We start from the raw sequence: 25,923 nt of genomic DNA on the forward strand, positions 1-25,923 counted from the left end.
CTTGGTTCCTTGTTCATCAATCCAGTAACAAAGGCAACCCCTAAAATTCTAGCAGTTTCAAGTTATACCTTTGGCAAATGTCTTTATGATCCCCTACAGCTGCTTTAGTTCAGTAAGCCTGGAAAACAGAAAGTGGTTGGTCAATTGCTGAAGACTATGAATGAGTGGTTAAGAAAGGCTGTGAGTGCTTTGCTCCCAAGAACAGGAAAAATAGCTTGCCAGACAGCTCATTCCACAGGAAAGAGACTGCCGGGCCAAAGAAGTGATTTACCCAATGTCTCAGCTTTGATTTGTTACATACTGAGAACAGGAACCTCTAGACGCCTCACAGTAGCTTAACAAGATCCACTACTCCCCCAAATATTTTGTCAGACTTTCCATAGTAGTGACTAAGACATTTGGAGGATGCTCAGGTGTGGTGCCCAAGAACACAGTACCAAAACCAGTGGCTGTGTTGTTGGAGACCTGGACAACTGAGGTGGCAGCACAGAACCGAGATCAAGGCTGGGGCTCCTCAGTCACAGTGTCCAGAGTTGAAGTTTTGCTTCTGCACTTGCTAGTGGCGTGACACTGGGTGAGTTGTCTCCCTCTGCCTAGTTTCCTCAAGTACAAATCATGGGGATTGCCTTAAGTACAGCTGTGAGAATTAAGTAAGACAACGTAATAGGAAGTGTTCATCCAGAAGTGTGGCCCTGCACAAAGCGAGTACTCAAGAAACATTACCAAACACCACATACAGCGGAAAGACATTGCATAGGGCCAGAAAACTTTAGATGTAATCAGGGATTCTCCAGTAGCGCTGTCAAGTCTAGACCCAGCAGCTTGGGATAACCGGTGCACCCTATGACCTGACCTTGGAAGCCTTTCTGCCCTTCAAGTCCGATCTGAACTGCAGTCTAGTCACCAAGGAAAGAAATGCTCTGCAAATGCATGCCCGCTGGACAGTGAGACACCCTCGCACTCATTTCTGCTCCCGAAGGATCAGCACGTGGCCTGGGTGCCGAAGTCGAGGCCTGGGCCGCACTTGTTTCCGGGCTGTGGGCTCCAGCTCTCCCGCGGCCTCTGAGTAGCGGACAGGAGGCTGACCTCCCCTGTCTTGACAGCTGCCCAGGGGCAAAGCCCGCCCGAGGTGCCTGCTTCCAAGGCTGCCCTCGCTGCAGGGGCTGCACGTTCCCACTGGGGCCGGGAGAGAAGCCTGGAGAGGCCCCCTGGCGGCCGTGACCTTGGTGTCCGAGCCTCAGCTCACCGTCCTGTGGGCTCCGGGCAACAACACGGCTCCAGGGCCAGCGCAGGTACGTGGGCTGGGCACGCACCCTGGGGCTCCCGAGCCCGTCCCTGCGCGCCCCCGGCCCTGCCTGGAAGGGCGCACGCAGCGTGCGGGCGGCCTGGGCAGTGAGGCAGGGACAGGGGCCACCAGCTCCGCGGCGGGGGCTTGGCGGGGGTCGGCGGGGATCGGCGGGGGCCGGCGGGACTCGGGCGGGGCTCGGGCTGCGGCCGGCGGGAGCGCGCGCGGCGGCAGGGTCACGCGGGCTCCGGCCAGGCCGCGGCTCCGGGGTCGGACGGGGCGGGCGTGGCCAGCGCGGCCTTCCAGAGCCGCTCAGCCAGCCGCAGCCCCGACGGCGTCGCCCCGCGGGCCTCACCTCCCTGCGCACGTTCAGCAGCGAGTAATAGTCTTCATTGTCCAGCTCCTCCTCGCCCAAGGCCGTCGCCATCTTCGCAACCTTTCACCCCGCTAAACCGGCAGGGCCGTGCTCAAGAGGGTCCCGCGCGTCGTGGCGCCGCCCGCGATTCCGCCCGACTGCGCCACAGCGGCCCCTGGCGGCCCGGAGTCGCCGCGCGCGAGCGCGCCTGCGCCCTGCGTCCCCGCGCGGCCGAATCCCTCCACGTGCTGCCCACGCGCTGTGGCCGGAGACCCGCCTTGCCATCGCGGGGCCGCTCTGGGACTCAAAAGGGAGTCTGTAGCGTCACATCACCTAGGTTGTCACTCTCTGGGTGCTGCGGAGACACGCCCAAATCCGGGGAAAAGCTCAGGGCGCAGCCAGAGCCCAGGCGTCCCCCTCCCGGCGGCAGAGCCCATCAGACGGGCTCACGGTGGCTCCACTCGCTGAATTGTGTTTGCACAGAGAATCTCCCAAACCAGACTGTGCCTCGCTCCGTCACCATCACCCTGCTCTTGTACCCAGCCCCATTGCCTTTTCTCATGTACCTAGCTCCATGGTCTTTTTCTTGGCCACTCAGAAGCTTTCCTGCCCAGAGAACGGGCTCCACGTTAAAAAATAAAAATAAAAATAAAAAATTATTGCCCTATATTTAGGAGCACCTGGCCGTCTTTTCTGCTGTGTAAATGGAGGCAATGCCCATTTGCTTCCTAACGTAATCGTCTCTGGCAGGCGTGTGTTCCTACGGTTTCTACCCCAGAGCCATTCTGCTGTAAATTTCTCCCTTGTAATTTAGCAGTGGAGTCTAATTGATTTTAACCTGGTGCCTGCTGTTTGGTGCATTATTAAAGATGTCTTGGTCACGATAATTTAAATAATGTAAATGTCTTAGAAATGATGCTATTATCAAGAGAAGGTGGGCGGCAGGCATACTCTTGCCACCTGTTTGGTTGCTGTACCAGTTCTTTGTCATTTTCCAGGGGCCTTTGTTCTTCCTTAACTAACCATCAGTTTGGAACCATACCGGTTGCCCTTCATAAGCAGGTCTCCTGGGAAGCCCCAACACCTGTCTGTGGATTTGAGAAGTTGATTTCTTTCTCTTCCTAATTTTTGGCCAGATGTGCACCATCTGGGCCTGTGTATCATCCCTTCCAAGTTGCCCAGTCCTCTTAGGACCTTGTGGCGTGAGATGCTCAGGTGTGCCGAGATGGGAGGTTTAGCAGCAGAGAGTCAGTCTGCAACCAGCTGTCAGCTCAGGTCGAACCCAGGGCCTTGTGCATGTGAGGCAAGCAGTCTACCAACTGAGCTTTATTCTCAGCCATCAGTAGTTTTTATAGACTTCCCTTTTCCTCCTTTTCAGACTGTGATTATGGCCAAATTGCATGCTGACATTTGCTGGTCTTTCAGAATTTCCTACAGAGTATGGAGAAAGAAAGTTATGCTGTTGACCTTCTTTTTCCCTAGGTTTGTGGACAGTAATTGGGTGCAGTGCTCCCTGGGGTAGAGGAGTTGGTTGCTATCCTTCCTCTTGCTTTGGAAAACAGCTAGAAATTACACACAGAGAACATGACATACATTTCACTATGCCCAGGTCTGTGTTTCTATGATTGAGAATGACCTGATTTTTATCACCACTCAGACAAAATAAATAGTGACCAGGGTGCTCCGTTTCGTTCCCCTCTTGGGCCCACAGTGTTTCATATGACCATTCCTTGAAATGTGAAGGTAACTTTGACATGTCGCAGGCCTCAGAAATGTACTTAATTCAGAGCTTGGCTCTCCGGCTTCTGCCCTCCCAGAACCCTAATCTGTGATGGGCAAAATCATGGAGACCTTGGGCTGCACAGATTCGTAAGTTAAAAACATATATCCAACACTCTCCCTAGCCAGAGCAATGGACAAAACTCAGCTGCTTTCACTCAGGCCTTGAGCTTGTGTTTGCTTTTATGGAGAGAGCATAAAGCAATTTGTAACTTAGCTACAGAGCAAAACCTAATACTCATATGTAATATATTCACGTAACTATAGATAGATGTGTGTATTTTATATATATGCACATATATAAACCATGCCTATTATACGTATTAGATAATATAATTTATTTTATATGTATATGTAATACAGCTGTTTTGAATTCTCTCATCTTTTTTCAGTCCCTAGTATTTTTTTTACATACAGCAATAATAATGTCTATTTTATTCTGCTGCCTTCCTATCCCCCCTTTATTAATTTTTTTCAGGTTTAATATTTATTTTTTAGTTATAGGTGGGCAGAATATCTTTATTTTATTTTTATGTGATGCTGAGGATCAAACCCAGTGCCTCAGATGTGGTAGACAAGTATTCTACCACTGAGCCACAAACCCAGTCCAAATTCTCTCCTCTTTAAGTAGTTGATAGGATGTTTACCTCTCTTCAGAATGACCCCTGAAGATTTTGGCTTTCTGTGCAACCCACCACTCTGTGTAGACACCAGGGAGCTTCCTCTGTTAAAAGGCTCAATCCAGGCGGGTCCTCCTCTCTAGTGTGTACTCGAGAGCAGATGGCCAGGTGAGGTACAGGATGCCCAATTAAATTTGAATTTCAGATAAAGAGTGATTTTTTTTTAGTATAAATTTACTGATATTAAACATCATATGCCTATCACTTACTCTAAATAATTGTTGTTTATCTGAAATTCAGATTTAACAGGGTGCTGGTTTGGATTAGGAATGTCCCCGAGGGCCATATGTGTCAAGGCTCACTTCCCACTGTGGCACTGGGAGGGGGCTTAGAAACTTTAAGAGCTGGGGCTTGGCGGGAGATCTCAGGTCTTCACAGGCAGGACCTCAAAGGGGTTGTGGCATCCTGTTCTCTTCCTCTTTTACTTCTTGGCTGCTGTGAGGTGAGTGGGCTTCTGCTCCACATTCCTGCCATGATGTGCTCTTATAGGCCCAAAGCAGTGGGGCCCGTCCATCAAGGACTACAGTGTAGCCCATGACCCGCACCGGCTTCACAAAAGAAGATTCGAGTCATGAGAAACCGCTAGGGAGTTTTAAATTAAAGAAACAAGACTCTAATTACTTTTAAACCAGCTCCAGGACGGCTCCTCCTAGCTCCAGCCTCCAGCCACCAAATGCAGTAGCGAGCTTTACTGAAGAGGCTAGCGAGAGAGAGAACACGCCAGGGAGTGGACTTTTATTGGGAAACAAAAAAATTCTGGGGAAAATCCCATCCAATGAAGGTTAAGGGGGCAGCATCCCAAGGTCGGGGGGACGATTGGGTCTTCGGAGTAGTGGCTAGGCACGCCTCTGCACGGACAAGCCCTCAGACCTGGGAAAGGGTGGGGAAAGCTCTGACACCGCTGTGTCTAAGTGCCTGTCCCTCAACCAGGGAGGTAACTCAAATCACATGCGAGGATGGCTTCTCACACTAAAGCCTTCAAAATTGTGAGCCAGACTAAACCTTTCCTCTTCCTAAGTTTATTTATCTCAGTTGTTTGTTACAGTAACAGAAAGCTGACTAAGGCACTGGGAATCCTATAAATAAACAAATCCTATTTGTTTGCAGCTGGAGGTTTTTCTGTCTTTTCTCTTTTTCCTGAGTAATAGTCCTGAGAAAAGAGCACAGCAGCCCACCCTACCTCCTCTCAAGCCAGTCTGAATCCACCCTCCTCTCTGTAATTCAGGGAGAAAAAATTAACTGTAATCGCTTAACTATTCCTGTGTCACTGAGTGGGGGCTGGGATTTAGTGCTTACTTGCCTCCTGGGCCCGTTCTTCCTTTCCCTCACAAGAGCTGCTAACCCTGTTAATGGAGATGGGGAAGAGCCTTAGCTGAAGGAAAGGTGAGAGAATTTGCAGGCTCTTAAGAATTACATTCTCCTGATGTTATCTGCTCCCTGAGCGTTAGGTGACTTGTCACCGATAGCCACGATGATAACTGCAGAAGGACACTCAGAGGGGGAGCTGCACCTGCTTGTGCTGAGAGGGCCGCCCTGAGGCAGAGCTGGCTGAGAACCCAACCAGAGGGCAGCCTCAGGTGGCAGTGGAGACACAGTGGCAGTGTGGGGACACACTAGAAGCTTCTGGGACTCACTGTAATAGACCTCACCTCCCTTTCTCTGTCCCCGCATTAATCCATTCAGCCTGTCAGCTTCCTTGGCAGGGACCCAGTTGGATCCCACTGTGACATGCCCTCTCTGACATTTGGTGACCGGAATGCTTTGACCTTGGCTCAACCCACTACATCCTCCCAGGTTCGCTTGCCTCCAACACCTGCCTTTTACGCCCCTTGCACACTGTCACGAGTAACTGGAGCAAATTCGAAGTTCATGCTCTCTGACTTCCACGTGTCCCCCGTGTGACATGGCGGGGCCTTCAATGTCCACCTTTTTAACATCCTACCAATCCCTCCCTCCACACTGACTAGTCCACCATCTTTAAGATTGAAGACAGAGTCCAGGAGTGAGCATCGGAGTTTCCGCAGTTCACAAGAGAGAAACGGCTTCGGTGCTGTGGAACGAACACTTCAATATGTGTGTGTGTGTGTGTGTGTGTGTGTGTGTGTGTGTGCGCGCGCTTGCACGCAAGGGTGCAGACAATGAAGTGCTAACACTCAGGTCCAGCATGGTGGCGCCGCGTTGGAACAGCCCGGGTGGAGGAACTCACCCTGCACTTGTTGGTCAGGGAGGATCTACCTGGGGAGGTAATTTGGGCCTCAACGATGGGAGAAATCCAGCTTTGCAAGACCTCGAGGAAGCAGCTTCCAGTGCAGAGGCTCGGGCCAGGCAGGAGTTGGTGCTTCGGGGCCAGGGCAGGAGCCACTGAGCTTGCCACTGACGAAGGTGGGGCAAGTGCTGGGAGAAAATGTGAGAGAAACCACACTGGGCGGGATCGCCGAGGGCCGCCCAGGCAGTGATCGGAGTTTAATTTTTGTTCTCACCGCAATGGGGAGCCATAGAAGGATTTTTAAGTTGGGGAAGAACATGGTCTAATGTTTTTCCCCCAAAAAAATATTAGCTCAGGGGACACTGAGTTAGAGGGGCCAAGAATGGTGGCTTACCCTCAGTCTTGGTCCATTAGAGGTGGCCACAGTTTTTCAGAAGAGAGAGCTTGGTGGCCTTGGACCATGACAGGAGCAACGGGGAGGGTCAACATAGACCACCATGGACTGCTGCTCTGGTTTGGCTGTGGCCTGTCCCCCCAGGGCTCATGTGTTGGAAGTGTGGTCCCCCTGGGGGGTGCTATGGCAGGCAGGGTGGATCCTCTTAGAGGTGGGGCTTGGTGGGAGGTGACCGGGTCGTTGGGGGCGTGCCCTTGTAAGGATGGCCTGAGGACTGAGCCTAAACAACTCCATTTCAAAACTCCAGTTTGAAACCTGTAGTCTCCCTTTCAGCCTACAAACAAGCCACTTCTCCTTACCCTGATAAACTCAGAGTGAAACCTCTGTCTTGTTGTCCTCGACAGGAGAGGCAAGAAAATCAGGGTGGGGACCACCAGACCAGATGCTTTAACCCCAGGGCAAATGATGTCACTGAGAAATATGGTGGCAGCTGATAGGGATTGAAAGGAGGGTCAGAAGTCCAAAAATTTAGTATCAATTACGGAGCAAATGAACAGACATTCAGCCAGCCGACACCGATGCCCACATGCCGGAGTGCCTGATGAGGACCTGGACTGACACCCCAACACTTTCCATCGTTGCCTGATCCTCTGCACCTTCCTCATCTCGCTCAAACTCTACAGCCACATCCTGGGTCTGATGAGAAAAGGACTTCTCCTCAGCCGGCGAGCTGTCAGCTCCACCCCAGGAGAAGCCTGCCTTGCTCACCGAGGTCTGAGTGAGTGTGCATCTGCTGGACTTGGAGCCTAAGGCTGAGACTTTTGATCTGACATTTGAGCTTAGCATGCGGAGGGAATGTCTGTCATGAGCCTGTCATGATTAAGTGGGTTTCCAGTGCTTAGAATTAATCTAGAGTTGTTTGCTGTGAATTGATTGTCTATTGCAGTGCCTAGCATTAAGGATTCTCATTTCCTTGATTAAGAACCTATAGACTGAAATTGTACTGAGTGATTTGAGGGAATACAGCATTGAAAAGAGCAGAAGTGCTTGGACATTCTTTACTTCTCCCCCTTGACGTCATCAGTCGCACCTTTTGCCCGTCACGACAGCCCTCTGAAGGAACTGAGTCGTTCTCATGGAGCCTCAGTTGTTATACAGTGAGCCTGGCGCCTCCCCGTTCTCTGGCTTCCTGTCTCCGTACGTGATCTCTCTTCCTGCCGTGGTGCTGTCTCCATAACGTATCCAAAGGGGCCCTCACCAGAGCCAGCGCCATGCTGTCTGGGCTTTTAGCCTCCGAAACTGTAAGCCAAATCAACCCTATTTTTTAATACATTATCTGTCCTCAAGAGTTTGGTGATACAAGTGGGAACAGCTAATACACCATTGGACTGAAATCACCAGGAATTGCTGACAGACGGGGGAGATGAGGAAGAGAGGAGAATCAATGGTCATTCCTGTATTTTGGCTTGAGTTACTAAGAAATGCGGCCACTTGTGGAACTGAGGAAGGCTATGGAAGAGGCAGGCTTGGGAGGGAGGTGACCAGGATCGTGGTTTTGAAGTATTAGAGCTCGGTCTTTGCTAGGCTTCCAAGTGGAGGTGGCACCTACTGTATTGCTTTCTTCCCTGCTCACGTTTTAGTCCCTTGCACTCAGGAGCTCATCCCCGACATTTAATTAAAATTTCCTTCTAGCTGGAAATGAGGGTAGATGCTTGTGGTCCCAGCTACTTGGGAGGCTGAAGTGGGAGGATCATTTGGGCTGGGCAATGTAGCAAGACCCCGTCTCAAAAAAAAAAAAAAGGATTATTTTAATATTTCTATGACTTTTGCACCCCAGATCCAGTGGCAATTGTTCAGCTGCCATCTGACTGGCCACCAGGCCGTGTTTCCCGATGTCATTCATGTTCTTCTTCATCATGGCCTCTTCCTCTGAGTGCTGTGCCTTTTCTCTCTTCCATATTTTTCCATTTACGTTCCTCTTTGTCCTCTGACCTGTCATTAGGGATGCTTGGAGGTCTGGGTTTGCCTTATAACCCCTAGTTTCCCTTTATGGATCTTTGGTTCTAGTCAGAAAAGCATTGTTTTCTGAATATTTCACTGTTTTTCATCCTGTGCCGCATCCCTGACTGTCCATGTGGCCTCACCGACCTTCATCCTTATTAACGCTCTCGGCAGTTTCTTTGAACGGGGCTCTGCTGCGCTTGGAGAACTCTTTCCGATTTTGCTTACCTGAAAGTGTCTCTCTCTTGCTTCTTTTCTTTTTCTTTCTTTTTGGATTGAACTCACGGGCACTTAACTACTGAGCTCCACCTCCAGCCTGCAACCCTTTTTATTTTTGAGACTTGCTAAGTCGTTTATGGCCTTGCTAAGTTGCTGAGCCTTGCTTTGAATTTGAGATCCTCCTGCCTCCGTCTCCCAAATCACTGGGATTACAGGCATGTGCCACTATGCCTGGGTCTTTTGCTTTTATTAATAAAGAATATTAAAACGTAGAGAGATTTACTTTGGCTGTTTTTGTTGTTAGTATTTGGGTACTGGGGATTGAACCCAGGGCCACTCTACCACTGAGGTACATCCCTCCCTAGCCTTTTAAATTTTATTTTGAGACAGAGTCTCACTAAGTTGCTGAGTCTGTCTTTGAACTTGCAATCCTCCTACTCAGACTCTTGAGTCACTGGGATGACAGGTGTGTATGGCACCTGTGCCCAGATTTGACTGTTATTTATTTTCCAGCATGTCAACAATATGATTTCATTTCCTTAGGCTTTTATTATGGCTATTGTGAAGTAATTCTCTTTCCTTTTGGGGGGACCCCAAGCAAATATGTTAGTTCTTCTCAGCCTAAATTTACTTTCTTTTTTTTTTTTGCAGCAGGGGGAGGTACTAGGGATTGAACTCAGAGACACTCAACCACTGAACCACATCTCCATTTTATTTAGAGACATCTCTATTTTATTTAGAGACAGGGTCTCACTGAATTGCTTAGGACCTCGTTGTTGCTGAGACTGGCTTTGAACCTGCAATCCTCCTGTCTCAGCCTCCCAAGCTGCTGGGATTGCAGGCATGTGCCACTGCATCCCAAGAAACTTACTTTTATATCTTCTTTTCCCCTTCTTCTTAATCTCTATGGCTTCTTTGTGGATGGTTAGCTCTAATCAATCTTTCCCTTACTAATTCTCTTATTTTTCTCAAAAACTTTTTATTGCCTTATGAAGGCATAGTTTAGGAATAATAAAATGCATACCTTTAAAGAGAATAGTTTTATGCATTTAGAGACACATGTGTATACCCAGAGATCCATGACCACAATGGGGAAAAAAAAAGAAAATTCTCATCGCCCCCCAAGTTTCTCATACCCTTTTATAATCTCTCTCTCTCATCACCCCCCATGTTCAGGTAACCACTGAAATTAGATTGCAGTTTAAATTAGTTTGCATTTTAGAATTATATACATAGAATCATATATCCTGCTTCAATCCTGCTTGTTTTCAATACCATGATTGTAAGACAAACAATTTCTTTTTTTCCAATATTGGCACCCCCATTTCCTGGATGCCTTATTTTCTTTTTTGTCTTGTTTTGTTCTATTGTTTCGAGGGGGAAAGTCCTCACACATTTTTTTAAAGAACTCAAATGCCCTTTATATTATTAAATAGTTTGATATATGGATAGTTTGGCTGGGTATAAAAGTCTAGGCTGTAAGATTCCCCCCCCCCCTTCGGAATTTTAAAGGCATTGCTCTATCAACTTCAATTTTCCAGAATTGTTAGCAATAAGACAGATTCTATTCTAATTCCTGGATCTTTGTAGCTATCTTTTTTTTTTTTTTGAGTGTGTGTGTGAATATTCTTATTCCTGGTGTTCTGAAATTCCATGTGACATATATGTGTGGATCTTTTATAATTGATTGTGTTGTGCTAGGTGTGGTGGCACATGCCTGTAATTTCAATGATTTGGGAGGCTGAGGTAGAAGAATTACAAATCTGAGTTCAGAATTGGCAAGTTTGAGGCCAGCTTCAGTAACTTAGTGAGAACCTGTTTCAAAATAAAAAAATAAAAGGTCTGGATGTAGCATGATGGTAAAGCACTCCCTGAGTTCAGTCCCCAGTAATGAATAAAAAGCATTGTACTGTGCATTTAGTGCACTCTTTTAACCAGAAAAATCACGTCCATCATTCTGGAAAAATGTATTTCTTTCTCAAACTTTATTGCGATGTTGGAAATCCTAGATTGATTTTCAATTTTTTTTATTTCCATTGTTTTGGCCTTTTTTTTAACGAGAGAGAGAGAGAGAGAGAGAGAGAGAGAGAGAGAGAGAAAGAGAGAGAGAATTTTTAATATTTATTTTTATTTTTTTTAGTTTTCGGCGGACACAACATCTCTGTTTGTATGTGGTGCTGAGGATCGAACCCTGGCTGCACGCATGCCAGGCGAGCGCAATACCACTTGAGCCAGCCCTTGTTTTGCCTTTTTAATTTTTTTGTCAGAAGTATCAATTATATCTCCTGATGCGTTTATTGATTTTCAAAAGTGTCTATATAATTATATTTAAAATTTTTACGGAATTTTTCTTGTTCTGTGATTATTTTTATTTTCCTATAGGAGAATTTCAGGGATGCAATATGTTTTATCTTATCTCTGAGGATACATTTGAGTTTTATTCTACTCCCTGATTGTTTTTATTTCTAAAAATAATCTAGTTCTCCACCTCCCTTCATTTATTTTGGTCTGGTGTATGTGTGTGTGTGTGTGCGTGTGTGTGTGTGTGTGTGTGTGTAAAATTCCCTCAAAGGTCTGGTGGTCCTTGGCTCTCTCTTCTTGAGAGCTGTCCTCTTGGAGAGCATCTAGGAGGTCATCAATGGAGTCCTTCAGGTGTTAGATCTGTAGGTTTTTTCTCTTGAGTGGCCTGTTTTCCCAAAGAGGAGTCCCTCTTTCTCCTGCTTGGGGCCGGTAAAAGCCTGTGGGGGAAAGGGCTGGACTGGCACCCCGATACCCAGACGTTCACCAAACTCCCATCTATCCAGCATCTGGTGTCTAGTGAGACTGTGTTATGTAGGCTCCCAAGTCTTCCTGCTGAGCCTCAGCTGTGCAGTCAACAAACCTCCTGCCTGGGAGCCGGGTGGTATGTTTGCTTGGCTGAGTAAACTGGGGAAGGAGACCCAGGGTTTTGAATTATTCTTTGTGTAGATGAGAACACCTCTGCCCCGCCTCTGACTCATGAACTACCTCTGGGTCCTGATCACAAACCAGCTTACTCTGCTGGGGCACAGACCCCTCCATTTTATATCTTTGAAAACTTTGTTGACATCTTTTGTCTGAAGTCGTCCCTTCTCCCATGCATTTTGTCCATATGCATTAAATCTGTTTGCTTCCTTTGTTACTGTTTTATTGGAATTTCTGGGGGGAGCGAGATTAGCTCCCGTGTGTGCTTTATCAGGTGGACCTCAGTCCTTCAGCACAGTGTAGTGTCATGCCACCTACCCGTGGTGCCGCTTATAATAGGCCACTTACAGATTCCCGTCATTTAGAAATTTATGTCCTCTCCTGACTCTAAGCCCCTTGAGGCAAGTGCTTGAAATGTTCTGTGCGTGTTTCCCACGGCCCTGGGTGCCTGGCTGCAAGCACATGCATGTGCAAGGCGTGTGCTGAGACGGAGGAGAGCAAGAGCTGGGAACAGAAGACCACAGTGGTGGAGCAGCGGGAGCCGTTTCCACCCACTCACTCACAGGCAGAGGGACAGAGTTCAGGTTTGGGTGCTGAGGACTCCTGGGAGCAGATCATCACCAAGGAAGGCCTCGAGCTGTGAACTGGGTGGACCAGGCTCCCCCCGGGAGTGTCTCTGGGCTCGGGAAGCACGTGGCTGTTCCGTTGCAGGTCCACGTTAGCCTGTTACAGACCAGTGGCCCAAACAAAGGGGTTTGTTTCTCACATTCAGGAAGTCGAAGATCAGGGCCAGCAGATTGGATGTCTGGTGAGGGCCCACTTCCTCGTCCACTGACGAGTTCTCACATGGCAGAAGGGCCAGGGGACCTCTCTGGAGTCTCTTTCACAAGGCCTTACTCCAGTTCAGGAGGCTCCACCCTCATGGCCTAATCATCTTAAAAAGCCCCCACTTGTCACCTTGACTTAAGATTCAACATGAATTTGTGGGGTCCAGAGACATTCGGACCACAGTAATGCCCATCGTCCCTCCCTACCCAGTGGGAGTCCTGAGAAGAGATTGCAGAGGAGGTTTTTTTTTTTTTTTTTTTTTTTTTAAAGAGAGAGTGAGAGAGGAGAGAGAGAGAGAGAGAGAGAGAGAGAGAGAGAATTTTTAATATTTATTTTTCAGTTCTTGGCGGACACAACATCTTTGTTGGTATGTGGTGCTGAGGATCGAACCCGGGCCACACGCATGCCAGGCGAGCGCGCTACCGCTTGAGCCACATCCCCAGCCCCTGCAGAGGAGGTTTGTCACTGAGGATGGTGGAGTGGTGACCTGCTTTGACCGCAGACCTGGTCCAGATTTGAAGAAATGATTCCTTTTAAATTAAGTGCCAACTTGAAAGAAGAACTTTGTTTTGTTTTGTCTTCCTGTGATTTTTTTTTAATATTTCAAAAATTTGGGGAGTCCTTGAGGGGAGGTGTTATTTCATGGGCATAGAGTTTCAGTTTTGCAAGATGGAGAGTTCAGGATATGGGCTGCCCAAGAGGGTGAGTGTGTTTAATGGTTGAGATGAATCCCAGCAACTCAGGAGGCTGAGGCAGGAGGATCACAAGTTCAAGGCCAGCCTCAGCAACTTAGGTCCTGAAGAAAAAATGATCAAGATGGCAATTTATTTATTTATTTCTTCCTTTCTTTTTCTTTCCTCATTTTCTGCAGTGCTGGTGGTGAACTCAGGTCCTTACACAGCGGTAGGCAAATGCTCTACTGCTGAGCTGTGCCTCTAGCCTCAAAGACAGTAAATTTTATTTACGGATTTTTCATCACAATTAAAAATTTTTTTTAAATGTCTGTTTTTGGAGCCTTGATCTCTTGACTTTGAGAGCTCTTGAATCATGAGACCTTATCCTGTTCTCACTGTCATCTGGACAGCCAAGCTATAGGAGGAAATGTTACTGGTCGGTCAGGGATGGAAAGTTCCGGAACTTAGCAGGATTGCCTCTGCTTGCTGTCACATGTGATACAGTGTTTGCGACTTGAGTGATGAGTGGTTTTTTAGCTTGGGGAGGCCAGCTGGGTTGTAGATGTGGAAGGTGAGGCTTTGGCCCCTCAGTGGTAAAGGTGGAGGTGATGCTCCTGCAGTAGGAGCCAGGAGTCTGTTCCCCGGGCACCCCTGGCATTCTGTGCTGGGTGTCTTCCTGTGGGGAACCTCCGTGGGCCTTGAAGGACGTGGAGCAGCATCCCTGGCCTCCACCCCTAGATGCCAGTAGCACCACACCCCACTGTGACAGCCCAGAATGCCCCCAGACATTGCTGAAAATCCCTGGGGACAAAATCACCCCCAGTTGAACACCACTGGGCTAGAGGTAGCCAACGTGTCCACAAACCACAAGGATCTCAATCTCCATTTTTCTTCTTCAACATCAGATTTTCCTGGGTCCACTCTGAGCAAAATTTTCTAGCTTCTAAAATAAAATGAATGGAAAAAGAAAAACATATTTAAGCTGTCTTTTAAAGAATGTTTACTCTAAGCAGGCATGGTGGTATATGCCTGTAATCCCAGCAACTTGGGAGGCTGAGACAGCAGGATCACAACTTTGAGGCCAGCCTCAGCCATTTTGCTAGACCCCATCTCAAAATAAAAAATAAAAAAAGGGCTGGGGTATAGCTCAGTGGCAGGGTACCCCTGGTTTCAATCCCCAGGACTGCAAAAAAAATGTTTATTATATGATACCTGATTAATTTAATCTTTTGAGCAATTCTCTGATGTAATTATCAATAGCCTCATTTTACAGTTAAGCAAGAAGGGTCTGGAGAAACTGAGTTCTCAGCTCACCATGCTGGTGAACAGAGAAACCAGGATTCAGAGCAGGTTTGACTCTTTCAACTACTATCTTTACACTTATTGATTTATCCTCTTTTAGATTACTTTATATGATGATTTTTCAGAGGACTTACAGGCATATGTGTGATAAAGCAGCTTAATTTCAACATTCTATGGAATTTGTGGTGTGTAAGGACACTATCAGTGAGCCACCAAGGTAGGAGTTGTTATGGAGTTCACTCCACAGCTCCAACTCTAAGGTAAAAATCTCTGTGATTTAGAAAATAAGGACATTGTCCAGCCGCATGGAAGGAAAGAAGTTGGTTAAGGGCCGCCAAGGTCCCCCTGTAATAATGCTCCAATGTCCCTTAGCCAGCAGAGGGCAGACTTGTGGTCCCGATGAACAGAAGTGGGCAGAGGAAGGCGCTTGGTTTAGAATGGGGGGAGAGCTTGCGGGGAATCCCACTAGCCTCGGTGCTGGCCCAGGGTGGGCTGTTTTTATACTCCTGGACGAGGCTCGAAGTATTCCTGCCCTTTCAGAGATGTGTGACCTCCTTCCGTAGGGATAGCAGAAAGTTACCGAGCCGTGTCAGCTTTGCTTTCCTGGTTTTGCGGTGCTCCTGTGGTTCTCTGGCACCTCCGAGACACACAGCTATGGGGTGACCTGCACCACCTTACAGGGCCGTTGGGTTGTAGAAGCAGAACTTGTCTCTGCTGTGAAACACCTCCGCGTCCTCGTGCTTAGTGGGTGCTCGGGGCTCAGTGACCACCTGCAGCAGGCCCCAGCATGTGACCCGGGGCAGGACACCCAAGCCAGACAGTGATGGATGTGCTAACAAGAGGAACGCTACCCCTTCTTTTTTCGTGGAGAAGGAAATTGCCAACAGAGCCATTAGCCAAAATCCTGCCCAGGCTGCCACTCTGATGAACTTGGCCGAGCCCTCGCCTCACCTGCTCGCCAGCACGAAAATCCCCCAGAGCCGGGGCTTCTCCAGGACTGTCAAGTCTCCTGGAGAAACTGGCTTTCGCCTGCTGTCTGCTCCTTCTGCCAGCCCCCTGTGACTAGCCGGGGGCCTGGCAGAGCCACGTAAATCATGACAAACCTCTCACAGGCTTTCCTGTGCCATCCGCGTTCCTGCTGGCGCCTGGGCAGAGTGGCGTGTTTTGCACGTGGCCCCTGAACTGGAGTGGTGGAGGCCGGTAAGCCTGGAGCACTCCTGTCCCCTGACCCTCTGTCCACCTCCCTCCCAGGTGTGTCTGGTTACGTGCAAAGTGCAAGGCGGTTGCTAAGCCTGGTGTGGCACTCCTTTGGGGAAAAACCCAGGAATATCCCAGACCCTGTTTCTTGAGTGGAGGTGAAGGGCGTCCTCACTCGGAGCCAGGCGTTCACCCAGAATCAGCCCACCTGCTGGATTCTCGTGTGGAACACGAGGTTTGAATCACTCGTCCTCACAAACAACACAAGAAGACAGAAGTTCTGAGGTTTGGCGTCACCATGGCAACGCCCCAGATCCCCACCATCCCCAGGTCTGAAAATGATTGGAGCCACTTGTGCCCGTCCTCTGAAACTGGCCAAAGCCTCGAGGCCCACGGGGCGCCCATTCACGGCTCGCCATGTGGGTTTTTGCCGTTTCCAGGGCACAGTCTCACATTCAGTGGGTGTAAGGAGTTGAACGGGGACCCCCAAGATACCTCCAAGTCTTGACCCCTAGAACCCGCGAATGCTCTTAGGGAAAAAGGTCTTTGTGGATGTAATTAAGGACCTCAAGATGAGATTACCTTGGATAGGAGGGTGACCCTAAATCTAAGGACAGGTGACCTTCATAATAAAAAGGCAGAAGGAGACCCAGGGGAGAAGGCTGTGTGAAAACAGACAGAGATGGGAGCAAGGCCACCACAGGCCAGGGGGCATCCGCAGCCCCCGGAGCTGGGAGAGGCAGGAAGGGTCTCTCCTAGAGCCTTCAGGGGGTGTGGCCCTGCCCACAGCCAGATTTTGGACTTCTGGCCTCCAGAACTGTGGAGAGAATAAATTTCTGTTACTTTAAGCCACCAGGTTTGTTGTCATCTGTGACCACGGCCACAGGGAACCCACACCCACGGTGACCTCTACTGCCCTCGGCCCGTCCACCATGCTTGCTCTCAGCAGCAGCTCTTTCCTCTGGACTGAAGAATATGCTTTCTTTTTTTCCCCTTAAAAACAAAAACAAACAAACAAACCAAAACCCCAGCAAAGTAAAGTAGTGTTTGGAAGGGTCGCCCAGCTGGCCAGGTCAGCGGTCAGCAGAAGTAACTGTGGAATGCATGGGCTGTGCTTGGGCCATGAGGTTTGTCCTCGGGTGTCTGGAGAGTCACTCTCTCAGGAGCCCTGGGCACTGCGTGTGGCTTTTCCATCCTCCCTCCTACCTGGAGCTCAGTTGAGAGCTTCCACTGCTGCCCCTCCTTCCTCATGCTGGTCAGACTCCTCTCTTGTAGCATCATAAACGGTTTCCATGGAAACAAAAGGCTGTGATCGAATGGTACCGATGTACATGTAAACTTCAGGATTCAACACGGGGCTATTGTTTTTGCCTGCCAGAGTTTCATTCATTCTGAGATTGTCCCAGGGGACTTGGGCTTGCCTATCCATCACTCTCCTGGTTTCTACCACATTCCATCCAGCCTGCCTGGCCAAGGAAGCGCGGAGCACCCAAGGAGCACCTCAGATCATTAGGCCCCCAGGCTTCGGGCTTTCTCTTAGTTCTGGCATGTGCACGTAAATGTCAACAGGTGAGGTGAGATCTGTTGTAAATAAGCAGATGGTCCCTGCAGGGATGGAAATTCTAGCAGGCGATATCACAGCCAAAGACGTTGCCAATCTAGACTCAACATTTGTTTAGTGCATCAGAATTGGGGAACGGAAGAGGAACGTGGACCCAAGGCCATGCGCTTGTCCTCACACCTGTGAGTCACACCTGCCTCCTGCCAGTGCCAAAGGCACGGCTACCCATGCAGACTTCTCCAAGGGAGTTAAGTCGCAGCAGAACACACCTAAGGCCTTCAGCTGGTTCCAGGTAACTGGGCTATGGCCTGGTGAAGGAGCTTGAGTAGAGATTCTGGGCCACTGGAGCTCGGCACCCTTGGTTTGCGAGACATACCGCCTGGTGACTCCTACTTGGAGAAAGCCGGGTGTAGGTGGGGTGACATTATCATGCCAACTATGCTTCCCGGAGCAAAAAGAGCCCTACTAACTATACCGGATAATAGACATGATCAGGACTGTCCCTGAAAAGAGGGGCATATGGTAACTAACTTTAGGCCACACTGCCCCCAGCTCCACAGCAGATCAGAGTTGAAGTGTCCCAGGACGAATGCCCTACTTCTGGAGACGGACGGTGGCACAACACTGTGACCCAACGAGGTGAACTTGCTGAGCGCCACAGAGGCTCACTCTTGACAGTGCTTGGGATGGAGAATCCCGTGTCATGTTCATTTTGCCACAATTAGAACAAGCAGCAGGCCTCCGGATATCCCCTTCAAACCTGCTCCTTCTGCTCTCTCCTCTCCACTGAAGGCAACTCTATGTTTCCATTAGCTAAAGGCTAATGGAAACCTCCTCTCTCTCAGAGCCCGTTTGGCACACCAACAAGTCTCGGTGGCTTTGCCTTCAGATTCATCCACCCAGGACCTCACACGTCTCACACACCTGCCACCCTGGCCCTCGGACATGGCCTATTGGATAGTCAGTGTCACATGCTGAATTGCGTCTTCCTGGCCCACCCACAGTCCCTTCTCAGCACGACCCTGCCAGGTATCAGGGAACACGAGCCCTCCCGGCACAACTCCACTGGCTTCCATGTCACTCAGGGCATCCATCTTCCCTGTGACTCACGGGCCCTTCATGACCGAACACCCCTTTGTCGGTGGTTTTGCTTTCCATAGTTTCACGTATCTGAGGTCCATCGTGGTCTGAAAGTTTAAATGGGAAATTCCAGGAATAAACTGCAAGTTGTAAGTTGAATGCCATTCTGAATAACATGATGAAACATCAAGTCTTCCCACTCTGTCCATCCAGGACAAGAATCTCTCCTCTGTCTAGTGTATCCACACTGTATATGCTACCCACCCATTACTCAGGGATCACATTGATTGTAGTGTCATCTCAGGGCTTGTAGCCCAACGCTAAGTCACCGTGCCTATGCCATTCACCTTGCCTTATCACATAGGCATTGTATCATCTCACACCATCACGAGAAGAAGGGTGAGTCCAGCAACAAGGTATTTTGAGAGAGAGAGAGAGAGAGAGAGCGCGAGCGAGAGAGAGTGCGCTGAGTGGGGGAGGAAGGGACCACATTCACATAGCTTTTATCCCAGTATGTAATTATCATTATTCTATTTAATTATTAGTTATTGTGGTTAATTTCTTACTGTGACTAATTTATCCTTAAGCTTTATCATGAAAGTAGGTACAGGGAAAAACAGCCTAGGTAGGATTGGGTACTTTGTGCCGTTTCCAGCGTCCACAGGAGTCTGGGAACGAGAGCCCTTGGACAGGAGGGGACTGCTCTTTCCGTCTCCCAGTCCTCCCTCGCATGCTTCATCTCTCAGCTTCCCCATGATGTGCACTCCATTCTGGCTGTGCCTCCTGCTCTTCAGACTCACCTTCTGTCTGCACCTGGACTCCGTGAGCTCTTCCTTGGCCACTGTAGGGAAGCATCAGCACCACCGACACTTCTGTTCGCTTGCTTGCTTGTTTTTTTCATTCACACATGTCAGTACTTGACGTACTATATATTTTATCATCTTGTTTATTTTCAACCTTCCCCACTAAAATACCTGATGCTATAGGCAAGGTTTTGCAAAATCTGCCGCCAGGCATGGTGGCACATGCCTGTAATCCCCACAACTCAGGAGGCTGAGGCAGGAGGATTGCAAGTTCGAGGACAGCCTCAGCAAGAACTTGATTCAAAATAAAAATAAATAAATAAAAAGACTGGGGATATGGCTCAGTGGTAGAGTACTCCTGGGTCCAATCCGCATACTATTAAAAAAAAAAAAGAAGGTAAGAAAGAAAGAAAGTTCTCTGATTTGCCTGCAGTGCCCCCATCAGCAGCACCAGACATATTCTTGATCCTCAGTAAATATTTGTCAAATTAATGAAAGATCCAGACATTTAGGGAATTGCTCAGGATCTGCTTTTAGGAAACTTTCTGTGACTGGTGAGTGGCCTCGCTGGCCGTCACACATGTTCTATTTGTAGTACTTCTATAATCTTGGCCTGCATTCCACTAGCTCAGTGGTTCTCACCTGGGGGCAGGGAGACATCTGACAATAATTGGAGACATTTTTGTTCTAAGAGAGGAAAGGTGCTGCTGGTATCTGGTGGGCAGAGACCAGAGATCTTGCTTAGTACTCTAAGTAATGCACAGGACAGCACCCCATAATAAAGAATTATCAGGACAGAATGTCAACTGTGCTAAGGTGGAGAAACCTGACTTCTCCTGATCATAGTAGGAGTGATCTAGCTTGCATTCCATGGGAAGTGAGTTTCTTATGAGCTTTTGAGGGTGGCTTGTGTCCCTAACCTGCAGAATTTATTTGGTGATAAGGTCTTTTAAGTAATTAAAATGAGGTCATCAGAGTGAGCTCTAACTTCATTTGACTGGTGCCCTTAGAAAAAGGGGAAATTTGGTCAGAGGCACACATGGAGGTAAGACAATGTGAAGACGCTTGGGGAGAAGATGGCCACGTGTCATAAACGATGTGCTCTAAGCCACTGCAGGCCAGAAGCTGGAAAGGCAAGGAAGGAGCCTCCCCTAGAGCCAGGGACAGTGTGACTCTGCCAACAGGACCCTGGGATTTCTAGCCTCTAGACTGGGAGGATACCTTTCTGTTGTTTAAGCGGTTCATCTTTCGGTGTTTGTTACTGCAGCTGCAGCAGACTAATACACGGGCAGAGCCAGTGCTAAATCCAAGCTTGACATCAAATGGACTGTGTCCCCTGCAACGATTAAATCGGTTTCCTGAGAAAATAAGGCGTTTTACTAAGATGGTGATTAGATCCTCATGCGGGAGGAGAGAACAGGATATTTAGACTTTAGGGCGTCTTGAGACTCATCATGCCCTGGAGTGAACCAGGAACACTGGTATAATAAATTTTCAAAGCCGCCAGTCGCCAAAGCCTTTCATGGGAAGATGACCCCAGCACAGAGTGTTTTTTTGCTAATATTAACTTTGGTTCTATTTCAGATCAATGAAGGCAAAACCAGGAGATCCCATAAATCCTGCTGTACCTGTCCTCGCTGTCAAATTAGGCCCTGATAAAGCTTCTCTTGGCTAATGATACGGCCATCACCCAGAAGGGATGCGGGTAGGAGGGGCTTTCCAAGAGCATCTGCCCCACCGCGGGGACACTTGTCATCAGCATCCCTGATTCACTGGAGGCTCTGTGGCTCCAGTGAAGGGCGATTCTTTGAACATCATTTTCTCTAAAAACAAATAAGAATGACAATTTAAAAATAAACAAAGATGTGGATTTAAAGGCTACTTAGTATCCCAGGACCAAGATTAATGGTGAGTGGCAAGTTTTTGTGAAGTTCTTCTGTAGTCCGATTAGCTGTGCTGGGAGTCCAGAGAGATAATGTCTTTTCACGTATAAAAGATCCTATTGATTTCCTGTTAGTATTATCCTGAAAATGTGCAGCGTGTATCTATGGGAGCAGAGTCAGCCTTCCATCACTTGCTTTATGGGAAGAGAATGGTTATTGTATCTTTCCCCATAAAATATAATCTCTTTTTCTCTTTCAAAACCTACTCATCCCTCTGGGAATTTCCACTTGTAATCTGTGGAAGTGAATTGATTATTTTATTTTATTTTATTTTATTTTGCGTGTGCCAGTATTTTTATATTTGGCTTCTCTAGGTTTCCTCTTTGTTCTCTGGAGTCTGGCTTTTCTAGATTGTTATTTGAGCTCATCTAAAAATAAATATTAAAAATCTCATGTCTTTTAAAAGACACCATGCGGCCACTTCATGATGGTGGATGTCAGGTGCCCTGACTTGATTGGACTGGGGCGCCCCTCTCTTAGCCCCCTGTTGGGGCTGGTGTTGGTGAGGTCCCTAGTGTACTCCAGCAGGATTAAAATGCAAAACCAAGTCGCTGAATGTAGGGAATGCTCTTCCTGCTGATTGGGGCTCTCAGCATTAAGTCTGGGCATTTCTTCAGGATCAATTAAGATACAAGGGCAGAGTCCTGCATATTTAAATACCATGCTCCAAGCTGTGGCTTGCTAAGCTAATGAGTTTGGCTGAGAAGACCCCGGCAATGCGGTGCTGTCCACACTTTCTATAGAGAGGTCTGCAAACCTTAGCTTGGCCATAGAACCTGTGCTTATGGACTGGCCTCCACCTTTTGATTAACATAGATCCCTCCTTGCCTCTCCTGTCCACAGCCTCCCCACCGGTACAGGTTAACCCCTCCTCGCCCCTCCACAGTCCCGTCCACACTTTCTGTCTTCTCTGCTGAATTCTTGTTCCTCTTTAAATTCCTGTGATACTTATGGATGACAGCTCCCCGCCAGCACGTCATTATAGCCACTGTGGGCTGGGGAGGTGGCTATAATTTGCTTAGCATGCTCAAGGCCCTGGGTTCCATCCCCAGCTCTACAAAGGAAAAAAAAAAATACAGCCACCTCGTCCTGCTCTGCCTTGTTGCAGGTACACTGTTTTAAGCACGACAGGGGTCCTGTTTCCAGGGTGAGTCTGCTCCTACCCCTCCACTTCCTCTTTCCATCCATCCCCTCATGCTGCGCCTGGAGCCAACCAACTTTATTGTTATAATATCTTGTACCAAATGCACTGTAACAATATAACATGTATATTATGTGGACATGTAATGACATATAACATAGATAGAGAACCCAGAGTTATGACCCCCAAAATTCATATGTTGAAGTCAACTTCTAACACCCAGCACCTGATCATGTGACTGAATTTGGAGACAGGCTCTTTTGTTGTTTCTTTTCCTTCATGTGATGCTGGGGGTTGAACCAGGATTTTGTGCATGCTAGGCACATGCTGTACCCCTGAACTCTATCACCAACCTGGAGATAGGGTCTTTGAAGAGGTAATTTAATTAAAATGAGGTCATGCTAGGTTCTAATCCAAGAGGACTGGTGTCCTTATAAAAAGAGATTGGGACACAGACAAGTGCAGATGCTCCTTGACTTAGGACGGGGGCCATGCTCTGATAAGCCCATCGTCAATTGAAAGTATCTCAGGTTGCAAAGGCATTAGACGCCCCCAACCCAGGAACACCCTCGCTTAGCAACACAGTGCTCTGCAGAGTACTGGTTGCTTCCTCTTGATACTGGCTGGTGGGAAGCTGTGGCACCCTGCCGCTGCCTGGTATCATGAGAGAGGATTATATCACATACCCTCAGCCTGGGAAAGATCCAGAATCAAGACGTAGTCGAGACATAGTTTCTACCGAATGCATATTGCTTTCACACTGTCTCAAAGTTAAAATATTCTAACTGTGAGCATTGTAAGCTGGAGACCTGTCTGCAAGCCAAGGAGAGAGGCCTCAGGAGCAACCAGCCTGCTGATACCTCCATCTCAGACTTCCGGCCTCCAGGACTGTTGAAGGTACACTTCAGTTGTGTAAGTTGCCCAGCTCAGTGATACAGGACAAGGCCAAATCTCTCAGCTTACTATTAATTGTGTCCCATCCCACATTCTCATCCCGTCTTCTCCCTCCCAAGGTGGACCCCTCTGTCCACTCTGACTCGCAGCGTCCTCGTTTCCCACACTACCCCTCACCTCTGGCTCTCTTCCTTTCTCCCAGGGCAGCTTGCCCCTTCTCCCTTGCCCACATCCCCTCCTCCCTGCACCTCCTCCTGTTCTGAGCATCAGGAACAAGATGAGCAGCTTCCCTGTGGGCTATGCAGTGGTTTTCCAGCTGTGCTCCCAGGTACAGCACCAGAGGAAAGGGGCCAGCTCCCCCTACCTGCCCGTTAAGCAGAGCTGCCCGACGTTTTCCTGTGATTCACTCATTTTTCCCATCTGTTGTTTTAAAGCAGGTTTTGCAGGGTGGCAGTGCACAATCCCACTGAAGTTCTTCCCTGGATGTAGTGACAACAAAATGTACAAAAAGTCACACAAAGCTAACGGTCCTTGTTCAGGAAACACTGAAGCCAACAAAGCCTGCCACACTTTTTATCTTGATTTCCTAGAACGGTGCTCATTGCCAGGGACAAACTCAACCATCAAATCTCATTGACTCTGAGAATGTGGCTCCCATATACTGCTGCCCATTCCAATCCATCAGACAGGCAGCGGCTGCGCTGCTAACGTGCTCACGGCTCGCCGAGTTATTAATCTGTTTCCTAAGTACGAAAGGATGATGGTCTCTATTCTCTGATGCAGATGTGGACCTTTGCCAGGTCACATCTGGCCAGAGGTTGGGTGCACAATGACTTCATGAAGAAATCAATTCCTGTTCCCTCCAGCTGACCTTAGGGTTGTCTTCCCAGGCTTGCTTCTTTTTGTTGTAATATAAAAATTAAATTCCGGTCTGTGTGATTTACATGGTGCTGTTTCTTTCAGAAGCCCACGGCACACTGCATGTTAGCAAGGTCCCGATGAGGCAAGGACAGGAAGGGCTAGAATCATGTCCTAGTGTCATGCATCGATATGGGGGTAGAAGAAGGAAGAGCTGGCCATCTAGTCCTGTCCACCCACGCCTATGGTCGCAGGTTACTTTGTAGGCCACAGTGGAAACTTCAACAGCGAAATGTCGCGAGACACAGGCTAACTACTACACAGTCATGCCCCAGGCTTTGTTGGGCCTGTGCGTTTGCACATCTCTCCTACCTCTCTGAGAATTAAGCTAAAGTCCCTCTCCAACGTTTAGAGCAAAATTTCCTGGGCCTTACTTGCTTCCAAGGCCCAACTGGAGGATTCCAACCTTACTGCTTCCTTCAGCCAGCCACTCAGTGTCCACTATCAGTCTATGAGAGACAGTGGTATTCATTGAACATCCAGGGGATGAATCAGGAAATTGTGGGCTAAATCTTCCCCATCTAAATATGCAAGCTTTTCCTTATTCTCTGGTCCCCTGTCTCCCCCTCAATCTCACACACACACACACACACACACACACACACACACACACACACGTTTTGGATCTCCAATTCCTGGCTGTTTTCAGAGAAAAAGGCAATTGCCTTGGAATCCTGATGCAAACGGATGATATGTTGCAGTGTGGACCCCGGTTCTCTCTGAAGGTGTACTTCTTTTTCTCCTAAGATCCCATAGCTAGATTCATAAATCAGTTTTGTCTAGTCTGATTATCTGTTTCATCAGAGATTTCGCATAGATTTCCTATGTTTCTGATCAGTTACCATGGATATTGCCTTTGTTATCACAGTCCTCCGAAACAAGAAGCTGCACTTCCGTGGGCTTTACTCACTGTAAGAATTAATCTGTGCAAAGCTCTCAGGATAAACCTTGTTTGTTTTAAATTCTTTTTAATGGAGGTAGAAGGATCACAGATCCAGGGAAGTGGTGGGGAGGGGAACGGAAATAAATTTGCCATATGCTTGTTTATTGTCAAACATTTGCATCTCATTTTCACTCAAAGCATAAATTTCCAGTGTGACTTAAGCTTTGAAAACACTTGGCTCTGAGGTTGCTGGGGTTTGGGACCCTCTCAATCACTTCCTTGCTCCCCTCCCACCACCACACTGTCTGTCCTTCTCCCTCCCCCAGCACTACTGTGGACTGTGGTTCATGGTTGCATCCTTAGAGCCCAGTAGAGTCGCTCAGGGCACAGAGTTCTCAATACATGTTGGATGAATGACTATTTTCTTGCATTTCTCTCCTCTTGCTCAGCTGAAAAGTGCATTAAATCTAGATCCCTTGTTCTTCTGCTCAGGAGGAAGGAGGGGAGGGAGGTTGAAGGTAACGAGAAGGAATTCCGGGAATGGGACTGAGGGTGAAGAGCAACACACCAGACACGGGAGCCCAGAAAAGCTGGACCTCGAATTTAAGAAGCTCAGCAGTGTAGGGGGCCATTCTGGATCCCAGGCTGCCCCCTCAGGAGCAGGCGAGAGCTGTTTGATTCTATGTTCTGACATTGACATGAGCCAGCTGAGTTACTCTCCTCACCCCCAGTGTGTGCACTCCCCCAGCTTCTCACTTGTAAGTCCACCTCTTTTCTCTGTGTCTGTTCTGGAACAACCTAGTCCTACAGTATGAAGACTGGCCCCAAGGTGTCCCG

The 25,923-nt window shown here is 48.3% G+C and overlaps 1 protein-coding gene and 1 long non-coding RNA gene across 2 annotated transcripts in view; one reads left to right on the plus strand and one right to left on the minus strand.

The window, feature by feature from the left end:
• Dnajc11 (DnaJ heat shock protein family (Hsp40) member C11) overlaps window positions 1–1,797 on the minus strand; it is a 60,328-nt gene extending 58,531 nt beyond the window's left edge. Inside the window, exon 1 of the mRNA XM_005334736.5 lies at window positions 1,641–1,797. Coding sequence (XP_005334793.1) covers window positions 1,641–1,712 — 72 coding nt within the window. The 5' untranslated portion in view covers window positions 1,713–1,797. The remainder of the gene's footprint in view (window positions 1–1,640) is intronic.
• LOC120890605 (uncharacterized) lies at window positions 456–24,228 on the plus strand. The gene is made up of 2 exons (XR_013427356.1): window positions 456–1,292; window positions 20,892–24,228. It is a non-coding gene; the product is annotated as an uncharacterized LOC120890605 (long non-coding RNA).
• The last annotated feature ends 1,695 nt before the right edge of the window (window positions 24,229–25,923 follow it).

This window comes from Ictidomys tridecemlineatus, chromosome 11 (assembly GCF_052094955.1).
Source record: "Ictidomys tridecemlineatus isolate mIctTri1 chromosome 11, mIctTri1.hap1, whole genome shotgun sequence".
NCBI classification, from domain to species: domain Eukaryota; kingdom Metazoa; phylum Chordata; class Mammalia; order Rodentia; family Sciuridae; genus Ictidomys; species Ictidomys tridecemlineatus.